Genomic DNA, 14372 nt, shown 5'->3' with positions numbered 1-14372 from the left:
CTACTTTTTAGCTTTCATTATATAAGCTCCTTTTAGAACTAGGGTTTTTGTTATGTTGCCTTTGAAAATCATCTCATCTTTCAGTTGGCTGTGGATCATACCCAAGCTTCTATGATTGCCATATGATCCATTTTGCTCCTACAGTTGAAATTCAAAATGCCTTACCAGGTGATTCTTGATTTCCAAACCTAACTTCTGGGTTATGCCTAGTAACAAGGATAACTGCTAAATTATAGGAAGATGCCATTAAAAGATAACCAGTCATAAAATATAAAGTTTGCAGAGCATCACTCACTTTCAGAAGTAATGTTTTGACAAGAACAGCTTCTCCTTCCCTGTTTAGCTCAGTGTAAGCTAATAAGTATTTTTTTGGATGTGAAGCTAAATTTCCAAATTCTATTTTTGCTTTTTGCTTATAAGAATGAATGTCTATTTTGGTAGACAGTTTAGATTATGCTATGAAATATGTACTTGGATCACAGCAATCCACTTCATGTCTTGGCACTTCAAGTAATGTCACCTTCAGCAGTATCCTTGTTGTTCCATTGCTTTTTATCTCATGTTGTTGTTTTGCATAGAGGAAGCTCCAGCTGCCCTTTACTGTATCATGTCTTGAGCCCTTGTAAATATTATGTGTTAAAGTAGTTTACTTCAGTTAAAGTAATTTTCAGAACAAGCAGCACAAAAAATCCAACCAAATCTATTCTCATTAAATTCATCAAGGCATTAGTAGGTCTCATTGTTCTGGCTTCATTTTTATTCATAGATTAGAAGAAGGAAAATAAACATCTCGGTGTTTTCTCAAATTCAAATGAAGTGATTCTGATTCAGGAATATGTCTAAATCTCTTAAATGAAAAGATATCTATAACAATTAAGGCAGAAGTATGACTAAAAAAAAATTGACTTTTTGGAGACAAATACCTATTTTATCCTTTGTAAAAGTTGCCAAATTTTTTTTCTTTGGCATATGTTTAAATCAGCTGTTTCTCTGTAGTTCTATGGGCAGTTAAGCAGTTCCATTTTTTAAAGGTGTAATGGTTTTTTGTTTATTGCTATTTTAATCTGTTGTCATAATTAACAGCACATTTAAGGGTTATCAGAAACTACTGAAGCACCATTTAAGTTTTCAGAAGACTTGTTTTCAGAAAAAAAAGTTATTTAATTCTGAAAACTTTTGGTTCTGGTTTTCATTTTTTAGTTTAAGCTCATCTTCTGTTCTTAAAATCCATATTATACCTAGAGTTGTTTGTTTTTAAGAACACGGTAACATATGGAGTCAACAATATGGATGGAAGGATTGCTGATAAGAAAGTGCAAATATAGTATAGCTAGTTTCAGAGCTAGGTATGTTTAACAAAAAGCTTCACACTCATTTGCTCTTTTAAAACCAGTTACATCACAGTCAAAGTCCTTTGGGCTTTTTAGTTGAGTTTGTAAATCTCTTTTAATACAAAGATTAGCAGTTTTTAAATTTCTTTCATTCCATTTATTAGTTTGTAAACCTGAAGGCTGTGAATTTTATGAAAGAAAATCCTTTAATTTTGTGTATGCCTATTGATATGTGGTGGTTGCCATGGTAGATATTTGGAGTGAAACGTTTTAAACACTGATTTGAGTATGATAATTTTTAGCATCATTTTTCTGATACAATTAATCAGAAGTCTGAAAAATTCCAGATACCTGATGAATTTAGCTTGGCTGGATATTCTAAAGGTCTAAAGTGTAACGTTCTGACATGAAGGTCTAAACTTCACTACATTGTCTTAAGATTTCTGCAGGGCTGCGTTTCAGATGCACAGACTGATTTGTGTGATGGAGCTTTGTTGAGAGTTCACTATTCCCTCTGAGTTGCAAACCATTGTCTGAAAACAGCTGCTTCCATTTCTCACTATTCACTTTAGTGCCTTCTTCCCAATTGTTTTGTACAATGCTGTATTGTGAATAAAGTTTTATAAACTTCTATCGAATAGCTGAGTGGTTCAGGAATTATTAAAAATCTTGCATCAGTTTCTTAGGACATTTCTGCCTCCTTTCCTAACAGTCCCTGCTGTAGAGTTCCAGCTTATTCAATGAGCAGGATCACTAATAGTGAACTTGATGTAGGTTGTCTAAAATGTCCCTTGAAAATAAAGATAGATTTTTAACTCAGTTAAGGACCTTATGCAAAGTTTATGAAGAATGAAAATCTCTCATGGGCATTCAGCAGCCTGGATTTACAACAGATGCTGCAGAATCAGTTGCCAGATTTTTTAAGTCCAAAGACTTCATGCTCAAATGTGACTCAGGGTATGAGAACCTTAGGACTGTTCTTTGAGTTAAACTTTGTGGGCACATGTATTAGTAAATATTTTTTCTTTGTCAAATTTGAGCTCTGGATTACTCCTAGCTAGCAGCAAGTGCTGGCTTTGTTGGTTTTCCATTGAGGAAGTGCCACTTTAAGTATGGGACACTTTGTCAGCTCAGTGATGTCATGTGTCTTGCCTGAGAGTATCTTATGAGATCTATGGATTTACTGCATCTGTCACTCGATTTACCTGGAGAATTTTTGAGGCAATGATGTGGCTTAATGCACAATGTGAGACTGTGTGCTGTCTGAATGTTAGTTAATTGGAAATCAGCTAGAAAATTTTTCAGGCTGTATTCTGCTATTAAAGAAGCAAACTTAAATGATGATACAATTGAGATATGAATTAGAAATACCATAATTTGAAATGAAAATAAGATTTTCTTAGGTAGGTCTGATTATCTTTCAATGAAGAAAATGTTATCTAAACCCTCTTCTTGAGTCCAACTCCTGAAATTCAGCTTTCTGAAGCTGAAATTCTGCATGTAAATTGCTCTTCACTAATTAACTCATATAGGGTTTTTTACTGAATCAGTACTTCTAACATTTTCTGTATGTTCATGAAACACTGAAAATATAAAGATGTAGACCCTCTTCACCTCTCTCTTTTTTATTTTTCTTTGATGGCAACTATTTTGACTTATTCCTATTGTGATTAGATGTTCTGAGCTATGTGACAAGATTATAAAACAGAGTTTTTCACCAGACTGTACCAGTGAAAAAGCACTAAAAGTGCTATTTTGGGCAGAGAGAAGTTCAATTAAATACTGCAATCAGGGATTTTAAATTTTTGGCTATTGCCCTGTAGCTTTCTGTATTTTTTTTTAATAGGATTAATAAGACTTTTAAAGTCTTAGAGCTTTCTCTGTCAGCCAGAATTTTTTGTGGGGTTTTTTTCTTCATTGACAGAATCTTAAATTCAGCCTCATGCTATTGCTACCGAAGGTATAGCATAAATGCAATTAATTTCTACTCTCTCTGCTGGCCTTTGAGCTTAGAGAATAGATCTATCCAGTACCTTTAAGTAGCCACACCTGCAGCTGATTTGTGGAAATTGGGTCTTTTGGGGACTAAGCAGAACACTTTATCTCCAATATCCAGACCAGTGTAGTGAATAATTGCATTCCTAAAATAACCTCTCAATAACGGTGGAAGCTTTTAGAAAAGAAACAACAGTGATATTTTGTGATAACTTTTGAGTACATTCAGTTGCAGCTGATGTGTGATCTGTTAGTGTGATATAAGGAAAGCTGTACATTTCACACCAGTAGTAGACCCTGCACAAAATGGCTTCATTTCTTTGCTTGGGCTTCCTGATAATCCTCTTTGTAGTACAGTGCAGAAAAGCAGAACTGAAATGACTAAATTGTTCAAAAATAATTGAAATAATACAAGTTTGCTTGAAACTAAGGTGCAAAGTCTGCTATGCCTGGCAACGTTGTCTTGATAGCGATCACTTAAGAACTATTATGTATTCTTTTGTTGTTGTCTTGTTTTTTTTTTAAGCTGGACCTGTGATCTGCAGAATGCTAACATACCCTCCAACTCGAAGAGCCTTAATTGTGGGTTGTGGTCTGCAGATGTTTCAACAACTGTCAGGGATTAACACCGTCATGTATGTATTTCCCAATTGCTTCTTTTCATAAAGTATTAGAAAAAAAATCAATTAGACCATTAGCAGTTATAGATGGTCTTCTGAGCAAAGTCTGAAAGGTGAAAAATTGAGTGTGAGAGCTGGAATACTGGTTTGAAATCCAGATATTGACATATTTTGCATCACAGTAAATTGATACAAGAGGATGTTAGTATGGGGGAAACCTTTTTATAGACATGAGAATACAAACTGTGTTCTGAGAGATGCATTATTGTGTTAGGGTTTATGGTCAAGGCTATGTATGTCTGGACAAGAAAGCACATTTATAGTTTGAATTTGTGTGCAAATAGATCACAATAAGGTGAGGGTTAAACTAAACATGTTAATGAGGTGGAACATTACTGTGAAGTGCTAAAGAATGCTGAGGGAAGAAACATTTCCTGCTTTTCATGGTTTTGTTTTGTGTATGAAGACTCAGTAAATGTGGAAGCGAAGAATGATGTATTGGGTTTTCTGACAAGCTGTCAGCTCATAACAGGAGTAGCTCTTGACAAATGTGCAATGTGCAAGACTTGTTTAAGATGAAATTATTGTTGGGCTGCCCTACAGGACTAATCATAATTAATATGGTTGCTATATTGTTTTAAGAGCAAGTATAAAATATGTTGCCATAACATTTTATAGAGAAAACTGTGCCTAAGGGAGCATGCATCTTAGGAAACTGTTAAAAGGAACAGCTAAAAGGATAGGGCTTTTGTGGTATCAAGAGCTACCATATTAAATGTTAGGGTAAACACTGCCATCTGTCACACTGGAAGAAAAAATGCCCCAGACTCAGTATTATTAAACTGCAAACAGGTAATGAAAGACTTATTAAAGTAGGAATTGTAAACCAATGTGGGAAACACTTGGACATAAAACTGGTAAGTTATGTGTGGAAGCCAGAAGACAGGCACAGAAAAAGCTTTGATAAATTTTTCAGACACATCAGAAACAAGAAACCTAACAGTCTCCAGACCCAGTAAGAATCAAGACATTGGGAGTACATTAGCAGAAGATAAGTATTTAGCACCAAATCTCACAAAGAAATTTTTTTGCAGTTATTATAGAGAGTATATGAAGCTTTTTGCACTAGAGCCCATTTAAGACGTCTCAGGTAGTCTGCTTGATAGTCAAGTATTAGGGGAAAACTTCTAGAGCAAGCTGATTAAAAAAATAACAAATTAATCAGGGTGCACTCAAAGTCTGGAGTAATTTGCATCCATAATCACTGAATTTGGAAATGTAGCATAATTTACATGAAGATACAGCTCAGAAAGTTTTATTTCTGTCTTTATAAAAAATAATTAAAATCTCATAGAAGCAAATGAGATGTGTGTTTGTAAATAGGAAAAATGAAAATGTACATGTACAATATAAAAGAACAAAGAAGAGCCAACATGATTGCTGTAGGCAGATTATAGCTTGCATGGACATGAGTCTATGGTTATGTTGGAGTTGTAAATCCCACATGAATTAACCATCCTAAGCAGCCATGACAGCTGCAGGCAAAGTTTCTTGAAGAAATCATATAGTCAGAAAAGTAAGTGAGAAGTCCTGTCAGGTAAATAACTATGTAAGATAGGAAAAAAAAGGATGAGAATAGATTAGTTATCACAAATCAAGAATAGACTCCTACAGTGATCTATATGAAGATCTTTGCTGCTTTAATAAATCTGTGAAAGGGGCTAAACAACAAAATAACAGCTGGTGTTCATACAGCATTCACAATATAAAGATCCCCCAAATCTGTGAACATGAACAGTTGTGGGAAGATAATGCAAGATAACAAATTAGTGGAATGGCAAGTGCATTAACTATACAATGTTATTTAATAATGCCTGCAGGAGGGACCTGGGTAACTAACATGCATGGCAGTCTAAATTGTTACTCAAAAAAGAGGGCTTGCAATTGCATTATCATTCTATACAAACATCATGACATCCATGGCCAATCTGGAATAGTACAAACAGTTGCAGATGTCCTTTCTTTTAATAAAAACAAACTAAGTTATGTATGGGGAAAGAGATACCTGTGTTTGAATAGAATGATCAGAACTCTGCAGCTAAGAAATGAGGTCAGAAGAAATATAAGAGGTATATAAAGCTACAAATGTTATGGAGAGGATGGGGAAAGCATGATTATTCATCATTTCTTCTAACATGTTTTTGATGACTCCTAGCTCTTACCCAGCAGTAGGTTTAAAATAAGCAATTTTTCATGCAACACATAATTACACATTGGAACTCATTGCCACAGGATGTTACAGATGCCAAATGTAGAAATAAGTTTAGAAGTTAATTAGGGAAACTTACATAATAAACATTATTAAAATGTTATGAAATGTCATATGCATGCAATCTCTGGCCAAGGACAGTCATTCTCACAATTTGGTTCTTACTACTTTAGGATGCCTGATTAGTCTAGAACAAAAAATTGACAGTTCACAAGGCTAATTACACTGGTAGGTTGACTTTGTTTATTTTGAACTTACTATGTTTTAAAATCTCAAACTCCTTTCTACGTAGGAGGTTTTACAAATAGTTTGGAATTGACCTAATTTACTTGTGGATGTGTAGGAGGGCAGAATTACAACTGTAAAATGTGGTTGAATCTTAGCTTTAATATAATAAAATGCCTATAATAAACACATGAAGGCACTGTTGTTAAAGGACTGGTTTGTCAACCATTTGCAATATCCAGTCTCTTTTAATATTCCAGTATAACTAAATTTTTAGTTATTAGGTGTGCAAGACAAACATTCTCATGTGAAAGGACATTTTTCAAATACAAGTAAGCAACTGTTTGTTGATGGTTTGCTTACATAGAAATTGGTGATTGCCTTTTAATGCTGTAATTACATGGTACCTTAACAAGCTGTTAAATTGTATTAACTCCCTAAGCACACTAGTTTTCTCTTCATAATATTTAGTTGTGTCATTCTGGGATTGCTGTTCTCTTGCAGCATGAAAGCAGGCACTGGTTACATTTGGAGGATCTGGTATTGTGTGGACTTTGCTCCAGTGGTTTCTCAAAAACAGACATGAAAAGTATTTTGCCCAGTGGATGTTCACTGTAGCTTTGGTGCTACTGTAAATCCTTGTTTATTGGCCCATTTTAGACCATAGAAGAAGAGGCTGATGATCCCAGCTTGCAGTTGCCTGGCTTTCCATGGCAGAGAATTTAGCTTCTGCTTGCCCTCTGACCAGTTAACATGGCAGCATGCATGGTGGGCCCCAATTTGTTCTAATCTTCTGGCTTGAGATTTTCTGCTCTTTCTGCTATGAAATAATTTGTTTAATCTTGTATTTTACTGTAAGAAAAGTTAGGCCATCAGAGTGAATTTGTATGTGTCTGAAAAGCTCATTTAAACCCCCATAATCAAATCACAAACAGACATGGAATTATAAAAAAATAACACAATTGTAGAATTATTTAATACTTGCTCAATTTGTATATGCTTTACTGAGTAACTCATCAGTTTTAGAAAAGAAAGCTTGATTTAAAGATTATGGATGTTAGAGGAATTTTGCAGAGGTCTAAAAATAGTCACTGAGTGTACCCAGTAGAAGAAGAGATGCTAAAAAGCAAAAATTACCTACAAGAAACATATGGAGATAACAATAGAATTCTAGAGCTTTCATGCTTAATAATTCAGTAATCTGGTATAAATTTTCTGGTTAAAAACTGGATATCAGTAGTGAAGCCAGTGAGAGCAATGAAGTCCACGTGTAGTTGGAGTTCTCTTGAGGATGGGGAGAGGAAAATCTGAAGAATTGCTGTAAGAATTGAAGGCTGTGCTCAGCCCTTTTCATTGTGCAATAAACTGATGTAGTTTTTGCACAGAAATAGTTTCATGTCATATTTGAATCACATTTGTTATACACATGCTTGGGTATAACATCCAGCCGTGAGGAACCAGAGACTCATCACGAACAGGATGTTACTGAATTGGTGAGAACAGTATGTGGAGCAACCTCTGCATTGAGGAGGTGGATCTAAAAGAGGAGCAAAATGTAAAAATAGGCTAAGGAGATTGTGACTGTCACAGGAACAAATTCTAGCATGATAAATTTAGTCAGCAAAAGAATAAAGCTCAGTGACCTACTGCTTTGATTCCTTTTTTCCCCCTAAGAACAAGGGTATCACTGCTATCTAATGGAGTGCCTGATGCAGAACAAATGTTTCCTTTTTGTCCTGGGTTTTGCCAGCTTAACTGACCCGTTAAATTAATATAATTTTAGACAAGCATCTCTGGTTTAACTTCTCAGTTTCTTATCATTCTAGTGTTTTCTCATCTCAAAAACAGAAGCTCATTGTTTCAAGCTTGGAGCCCAATTCTGAGAAAGGCTTTATGAGGGAAGTTGTATTTCAGGGTAGTTATTAGCTTTTTGATAGTAATATAACTCAGAATTTGGTTAAATCAATGATGTTAAGATATTTCCAAGCCCGAAGTTGCCCATAGTTAAAACTTGGGGGAAGAGGTACACATGAAATTAATTTTACCTATCAGTTTCTTATTAAAAAAAAAAAGTTAAAGAAAGGAAGAAGTTCCATTTTTGGGGAGTGGGAGGAAGAGGAGAGTTGAAGGATTTGAACTGTTTCACATTGTGTAGTGAAAGCCATCAATGGATGTTTTTTTATCTCTCTGCTCATGTTCCTGCAGAACTAGGACTTCTGGAAACATTTCTGGTAATGTGCAGCCTTGTGGCAGTAAAAAAAACTCCAAACCATGGGGAAGAAAGATTTTTTTTTTTGGAAAAAATCCCAAGTTATCTTGAATACTAGGCAGTAATTTAGCTGTAATTGGAGGGAGTTCAGTATTGTCTTGTCAGAATTGCTTGCAGGTGCTTTGACCTGCGCTGGAGATTCTGCTGCTCTTGGAGAGCTTTGTTGTCTTTCCCAAAGACTGCCTGTGCCCTCAAGACTATAAATCTGAGATAAGATTGAAGAGACAGCTGTATCATCTTGATTATCTTACTCTCACAATACTTTCAGTGGACTTGAAAGGCAGACAAAACTTTGTTCTGCGGTTGAAACAGTAAGTTTGATGTGGTGCTAATTTTGTAATTTGCCATTATCTTTCCACATTGTGTTAGAAAAGCTTTCTGCAATAGGAAAGTGGTATAATGTGTCAACAGGGAGAGCATATGGCCTTCAGCATTTTTGCTAAGCTATTTGCAGGTGCATATGATCTGCTATTCCTATTTAATAAAATGTTTTTTTATTTTTGAGATATCTGTGCATCTCCTAAAAGTTAAGTGAATCCACATAGAAAATGGATTAGAGTTTGGCTTTGGTCCTCAGATGCTTTTGAGCTCTAACTGTGTTGCTTTTTCAATTTATGCAAGCAAACAAAAGACCCAAAAAAAAGGATGATAAAAGAGGCATCTTTTTTCAGCTGGCAAGAAATAGGGAGGGGAATAAAATACTATATGGAGAAGGAAAAAATGCTCAGAATAATGAGAGAGGAGAAAGAAGCTGGATAAAAGAGGAAAAATACAAAAGAGGACAAGAAGAGGTTATGTAACAAGTGGAAATTTAGGGTTTCAAGATAAGAATATTAGAACAATTAATACACAAAGTGAAAAAATATTGTACTGAATGTGAATCAGAGAATGAAAGAAAACAGGGGTGGGACTGGGAAAGAAGTCAGGGTATTTCTGGATTTTAATAGAGACCAGAGAGGAGTTTAATGTAAACACATTTCCTGGCAGGTTTAATCACCAGGTCTGTTGTGCAGTTGCAGAGCTGGACCCTGCGAGCACCTCGCTGTAGCCTCAGAACCGACTTGGAGCTTCTGCTTAATGTGCAGCTGAATCCCCAAAGGGTGGTGAAAGGCAAGACTCAGAAACTTGTCTTTAAATTCTAGTTTTTTAGTTTCTTTGAAATGAAATAGTGAATTGGGAAGATAGGATGGTATCTGACATACCTGACTGCAGATAAACTTTTCATTTTTTAAGGATCATTGAATAAATACCTTCTTTTGTGAATTACCACACAGGCAATAGCAACCCTCTCCACTCTTTCAGCATCAGCAGCCATACAGAGATTAATAATTAATGACTGAATATATTTACAGGTTATGACAGATTTATAATTAATAAGCTGGTCGTTGAAATGAGGTTTTCCTAGAACATTGGTGGTTGTTTTGAATATTGGAAAATAGTTGCTGAGATCTGTAAATTGAGTTTTTACTGGAAAGAATGATGATTCACATTTTTCTTGTGATTTGTATTCAGGCATGACTTTTAATGTTGTATAGGTTTCTATTGTGTTCTCTGGCTGTGCATTTTAAAAGAAAATCCAGAAAGTAGCATACTGTATTTTAAAAAACAGCAACAACAAACAAAACAAAACCTCAAGCTGACACAATGCTAAATGTCATCCAAATTGCACAGCAGTTACTGAAGGAGAGTACCTTTACTGTACCCTAGACTTAAATTCAAATTGGGCACAGTAACTCCCAAGCAGCCTGCAATGTGGCATTCTTTTTTGGATGGCCAGTAACTTGTCACCTCAGGTTTTCTTGAGTACTCTTAGACCAAACTGGGCTTTGTCTGACTAAAGGAGGGACTATTGCATTAATGTTCTTTACAGATACAAACTTTCTAGTATTGTCAGAATAATTGAGAAGATTTGGTAATTGACAAGTCTAATTTTCTGTGATGACTCCATGACATTAAGGCTGCTTCCTGGTTAGGTTTTCATCCTTCAGTATTTTGTTGTGGGTTAACTGTCCAGTTTATATCTTTCTTCTAAATTTTGCATTTTACTCTTAGGCTTTAGGAGATGTTTAATCAACAAAAAGAAACTCTATGTTGCACATCCAGTTGTTTTTCAGATAATAATCCATTATCAATTTTTTAATAGGTTTTTATTAATTCTTCCAATAACTTTTTTTTGAGAAGTGACCCTTCATTTTACCAATTTAGCCTTCCATCATATTGCAAGATGTTCGCACCATGTGCAAACTCATAATCTAAAATACTTCAGTGGCACATAGATGCTTTTTATATAGACTGTAGAAATTTTTGGAAGAACAACTAAACAGAAGTCTAGTCTAGTCAAACATGCTAGGTGAGGTGAATCTTCCATTACACTGTCTCTGATGTATATGCTATACAGAAATAATGTGATGAACTTATAACAGCTTTTGAGAGGAACAAATTGTAGTTAATAAGCAAAATAATTTCATATTACTCACTGTAAAACATTCTAAATGAGAGTTTATGGAAACTGCCTATATCAGTTTCATAGTACTTGAAAAGGAAAATGAAACTCTGACTCAGACTTTTTGAAAGTTTTGAGTGTTCAGCACTGAGAAGCTTCAACCTGAGAGGGAACCTTGAACATTGACATATGACATTGGCCAGATAACCCAAATTTCAAGTTTTAACTTCTTTGTTTTATGGCAAATTACAAATCTATACTTTTAAACTGACTCAGATAAATTAACTTTTAAACTACCAGGGCAGCACTACAGGAGAAAACAGTCTTGGTTTCTTTTTTTATTTGTAGTGGAAATTTTCCATAGTGTGGATTTATTGCTTTTCCATAGGCAGTATACTATTATCACAGCTAAGCTTGTTTCTTTTAAAGTAAAGAGTGCATTGAAAATAAAAGATATTTATAAAAAAAAACAAACAACATCAAGCATCTGATGGTCACCAAGTTGTACATCTTGGACACAGGTTTAGTGTGTACAACTTGGCTTAAACAGTATTTTTTCCAAGCCCTGTAACATTTGGCTGGGCAGAAGCAGTTCTTGTGAGGAGTTGGGATGTTGGTTGTGTGGCTAACAAGAACTGTGAAATTCCCTTTCATCACATGCTCTCAGCAAGAACCCTGGGCAGCATTTACAGCAGCTGTGACTTGGCAGAGCTGATCCTTTCCATTCCCTCTTTGTTTGCCTGCACCTCCCTGGCAGTGCAGGTCAGGGAGGAGCCCAAACACAGTTTCTCTGGACCTTGTTCTGATGTTCTTCCTTCCTCTCAGTCAGTAGTAAATGCTGATGTGGGAAGGGAATATCTCCTAGTAAGGACAGTGTGCCTTAGTAAGTCTGCTAGGAAGTGACTGAAACGTAAGTCTGCTGATGACAGGATGCCAATAGCTTTATCCATTAATTAAAACCAAACAAGCCAACACAAGTTCAGCTGGTTGAGGAACACTGCAGCAGAAAAAACAAATAGCTCTTTGTTCCACAGGCAGGTAGCAGTGCAGAGTCTGTGACTCTGGTATTCAGAGTCACAGAGAGGGAAGAGAAAACAGCTGGGTCATATAGCTGGGCATCTGATATAGCTCTACACCTGTGCAAGAATTGTGAGCAGTAGTTAGGCTTAAGCCTTCATTTTGGTTTTGTACTTACCAGCAAATGGCACGGCTGAGTGACCTAGGTGGATGTAGACCCTAGAAGGCAGTTCAGTAAACTTGGACATTTCTTAAGGCAGCTATAATGCTAAAGTTTATGTATCATTTACTGTTTATTAAAGATAGCTCCCATGTTTTAGAATTTTTTTAAGGTTGAAGTGTTTTTCTTAAATATTCTTGTGTGTGCTTATTTGGTGGCCTGCAAAACCCTGAAAAACTTAGAGGTTTAATGATTTGACTCCAAAGGCTGTACTTTATCAGTTGAAATAATTGTGAGAGGGTAGTTAGGATACAAGTAAGAAACTACATCTGTATTAAAAACAAGTCACCTGTTTGTCAGCGTTGCTAGCAGTAAATCCACACTATGGAAAATTTCCACTAAAAATAAAAAAAAGAAACCAAAGCTGTTTTCTCCTGTAGTGCTGCCCTGGTAGTTTAAAAGTTAATTTATCTGAGTCAGTTTAAAAGTATAGATTTGTAATTTGCCATAAAACAAAGAAGTTAAAACTTGAGATTTGGGTTATTTGGCCAATGCCATATGTCAATCTTCAAGATTCCTGTCAGGCTGAAGCTTCTCACTGCTAATGCCATTTCTCTGTGCATTTTGTCTTCTTATCCTTTTGAAATAGAAAAGGAAAAGCACAGCTTTATGCCACTTAAAAGAAAAAAGGAAAGATGCAAAGCAGTGAATCATGATGGAGTAGCTAACTAGATTAAAGCTGTAAAATACACATCCCATTTAAGATGCTTGCCTTGTAGATTAAACTAACCAGAGTTTTTGGAAGATGGTTTTTACAGGTACGTCCTCGTTTTAACCCTTGGAGATCAAAGGATAGGTAATTCAGATATAAAAGTTTTGAAGGCTTGAATACTGGAAGATCAAGGAAGTATTTCAAGATGCTATGTAATGGGACTAATGGGATGAAATAAAGTAAAATCTAGAATGATTATTGGAACATGGTTCAGTGCTTAGAAGTACTATATTGAGTGTCTCGAGAGGAGTAGGAAGCAATCAGTTTCTAATTGCTTAAACTGTTAAAATAGAGTATTAGAAATAACATACTTGGGGGGGGGGGTTGGTGTGGAAATTAGTAAACATACAATAGTAGATTAATGTAAGTTTATAAGTAAAGGCTAATGACCTTTAAATGAAACTTTTATATCTCAAATCTTCTGATAATTCTCATAATCTATTTATTGTTAAAGTAGAAAACCAAGCACAGCCCCCACCTAAAAACTAGGCAAACTTAAATAATCCTAGGCTGCTGCAAACATTAAATGATATTGAGGTGGATTTATTTGCATTATAATTTTCATCAGGTTAAAAAATAAACAATGAAAAACCTTCTGAAATTGCACAGGAGGCAGATTCAGGACGCTGATGTGAGGCATTGTAAGGGGCTCTTAACTATAGGCTCTCATTCTGTTTTGAAGCACTGGATTTTTTTATTTATTTCATAAATCTTGTAAATATTAGTGTTTTTCCTTATTTGTCTGGTGCTGAACATCTGCTTTGTTGTGGGAGTTTTGTGTTGTTTGGGTTTTTCCTCCTCAAATCTGGACCTTTAAATAAATGAGTTGAAGAATGACCATATGAAATATTTTTCTTCTTTACTGTCTTTTTTCAGTTCTATCCTGGGTTACTAGTTAGAAGAATGTATACTAAAGAATGGAATAGCATGAATAAAAGTAAACCTCATGGTGCAACAGCTGCAAATGATTTGTCACAGCCTGGATCCATCTACTGATGATTTGGTTAATTGTTTTTAAAATGTTGCAGGTATATTTAAAAGGATCTGAGTATCAACTGACACTTCAATTCAAAAATAATTCAATCTTCAACAAAACCCTAAGTTAAATGCCTTTAATAAATTGACATTTTTCAGTGTAATGCTTTCACAGAAGTAAATTCCTTGTAAATTTTGTGTTGACTGTTACAAATACAAGGGCTTGTAATATCTTCATTTGGAAACCAATGCTTATTTTTATAACATCCTGTTATCTATCTTCTTACTTGGCATGT

General features: G+C 35.2%; 1 protein-coding gene across 4 annotated transcripts in view; it reads left to right on the top strand.

The window, feature by feature from the left end:
• SLC2A13 (solute carrier family 2 member 13) overlaps positions 1-14372 on the top strand; it is a 153172-nt gene that overhangs the window by 61822 nt on the left and 76978 nt on the right. For all 4 annotated transcript variants that reach the window (XR_008842526.1, XM_056513492.1, XM_056513481.1 and 1 more), the window contains exon 4: positions 3853-3961. Coding sequence is in view for 3 of the 4 variants with exons in the window: in XM_056513492.1 (XP_056369467.1) it covers positions 3853-3961 (109 nt within the window). In the remaining variant the exon portion in view is untranslated. The remainder of the gene's footprint in view (positions 1-3852; positions 3962-14372) is intronic.

Source organism: Oenanthe melanoleuca, chromosome 1A (genome assembly GCF_029582105.1).
Source record: "Oenanthe melanoleuca isolate GR-GAL-2019-014 chromosome 1A, OMel1.0, whole genome shotgun sequence".
In the NCBI taxonomy this organism is placed as follows: domain Eukaryota; kingdom Metazoa; phylum Chordata; class Aves; order Passeriformes; family Muscicapidae; genus Oenanthe; species Oenanthe melanoleuca.
Note: the sequence above shows the minus strand (reverse complement) of the source record. Positions and strands in the feature narration are given on the sequence as shown.